The following is a 1,566-nucleotide window of genomic DNA, read 5'->3' as shown; positions in this document are numbered from 1 at the left end:
TTAGTACAATGAAAATTGTGGAGTCTGACATCAACCTAAACGCGGCCTACAGTAGAGGAAGTTAGGACGTGGCACAACGCTTCTATACACGGTAATTATAGTAGAGGAAGATAGGACGTGACACAACGCTTCTATACACAGGAATTACAGTAGAGGAAGATAGGATGAGACACAACGCTTCTATACACGGGAATTACAGTAGAGGAAGATAGGACGTGACACAACGTTTCTATAGATGGGAATTACAGTAGAGGAAGATAGGACGTGGCACAACGCTTCTATACACGGGAATTACAGTAGAGGAAGATAGGACGTGACACAACGCTTCTATACACGGGGATTACAGTAGAGGAAGATAGGACGTGACACAACGCTTCTATACACGGGAATTACAGTATAGGAAGATAGGACGTGACACAACGCTTCTATACACGGGAATTACAGTTGAGGAAGATAGGACGTGGCACAACGCTTCTATACACGGGAATTATCACTCAATATCACATCTTTAAACAATGTAATAACTATTATATTTCTATTGATTCAATGAAATACTTTTCATGAATTGCTTTATATGCGCTATGTTATGCAATCCATAAGTGAAGCAATCAGCAAGCGGAATAAAAATAGTAAATATTACCTCATAGATTTCTACAACAAATTAGTTGTTAACAATTACGAATGACGAATGTTTGTTGCAAAAGTAAATGTAAAAAGTGAGTTAAAAAAGTAAAAAAATATGTTTTCTATTTCCAGGATTAGCATCTATGACGGTACCGATTTATATATCCGAAATATCGCCCTCAAAAATCCGTGGGCGGCTGGTAACACTGAATAGCTGTTTCAGTGCTGGTGGGCAGCTTATGGCAAGCATAATTGATGGGGCTTTTTCCACAGACGAAACGAACGGCTGGAGGTTGGTGTTATTTCTGAATGTTTAACTGTTTGTTTATTGTAAAATTATTAATACTGTATATTTTCGGTGTGGTTTCAATATATTTAGCGAAAAAATAATTATGAAAGAAAGAGGATAATTAATTAAAATATAAATAGTTTAATTTGAGATGGTTTGCACTAACAACCAATATTGTGATACGAATTTTCTTGTTATGCCTCTGGTTTTTATATATTGTATTTGTGTATCTTAAACGTATTTCTAATTTAAGAAGCATTTTTCAGTTAAAAGTCTACACGGAAGGTTGTTTCGTTGTTTTAGAAAATTGTGAGAAACCGCTATTTATTAATGTATAAGAAAATATTTCAGAGCAGCAAGTGGTGAAAATGGTTCTTAATATAATTTTTCAAGGAATACAGTTCGTAATAAGAAAACAGACAGACAGAGAAGGTTGATCAGAGGAATAACATATGGAACGAACACGGAGAAACATATTATAATGGACAAGGTTGATCAGAAGAATAACATATGGAATGAACACAGAGAAACATATTATAATGGAGAAGGTTGATCAGAAGAATAACATATGGGACGAACACGGAGAAACATATTATAATGGAGAAGGTTGATCAGAAGAATAACATATGGGACGAACACGGAGAAACATATTA

The 1,566-nt window shown here is 35.2% G+C and overlaps 1 protein-coding gene across 1 annotated transcript in view; it reads left to right on the top strand.

Moving 5' to 3' along the window:
* The first annotated feature begins 777 nt into the window (after positions 1–777).
* Positions 778–1,566, top strand: part of LOC106460677 (proton myo-inositol cotransporter-like) — a 15,273-nt gene continuing 14,484 nt past the window's right edge. The window contains exon 1 of the mRNA XM_022387454.1: positions 778–916. Coding sequence (XP_022243162.1) covers positions 864–916 — 53 coding nt within the window. The 5' untranslated portion in view covers positions 778–863. The remainder of the gene's footprint in view (positions 917–1,566) is intronic.

Source organism: Limulus polyphemus, unplaced genomic scaffold (assembly GCF_000517525.1).
Source record: "Limulus polyphemus unplaced genomic scaffold, Limulus_polyphemus-2.1.2 Scaffold814, whole genome shotgun sequence".
Classification (NCBI taxonomy): Eukaryota; Metazoa; Arthropoda; class Merostomata; order Xiphosura; family Limulidae; genus Limulus; species Limulus polyphemus.
Note: the sequence above shows the minus strand (reverse complement) of the source record. Positions and strands in the feature narration are given on the sequence as shown.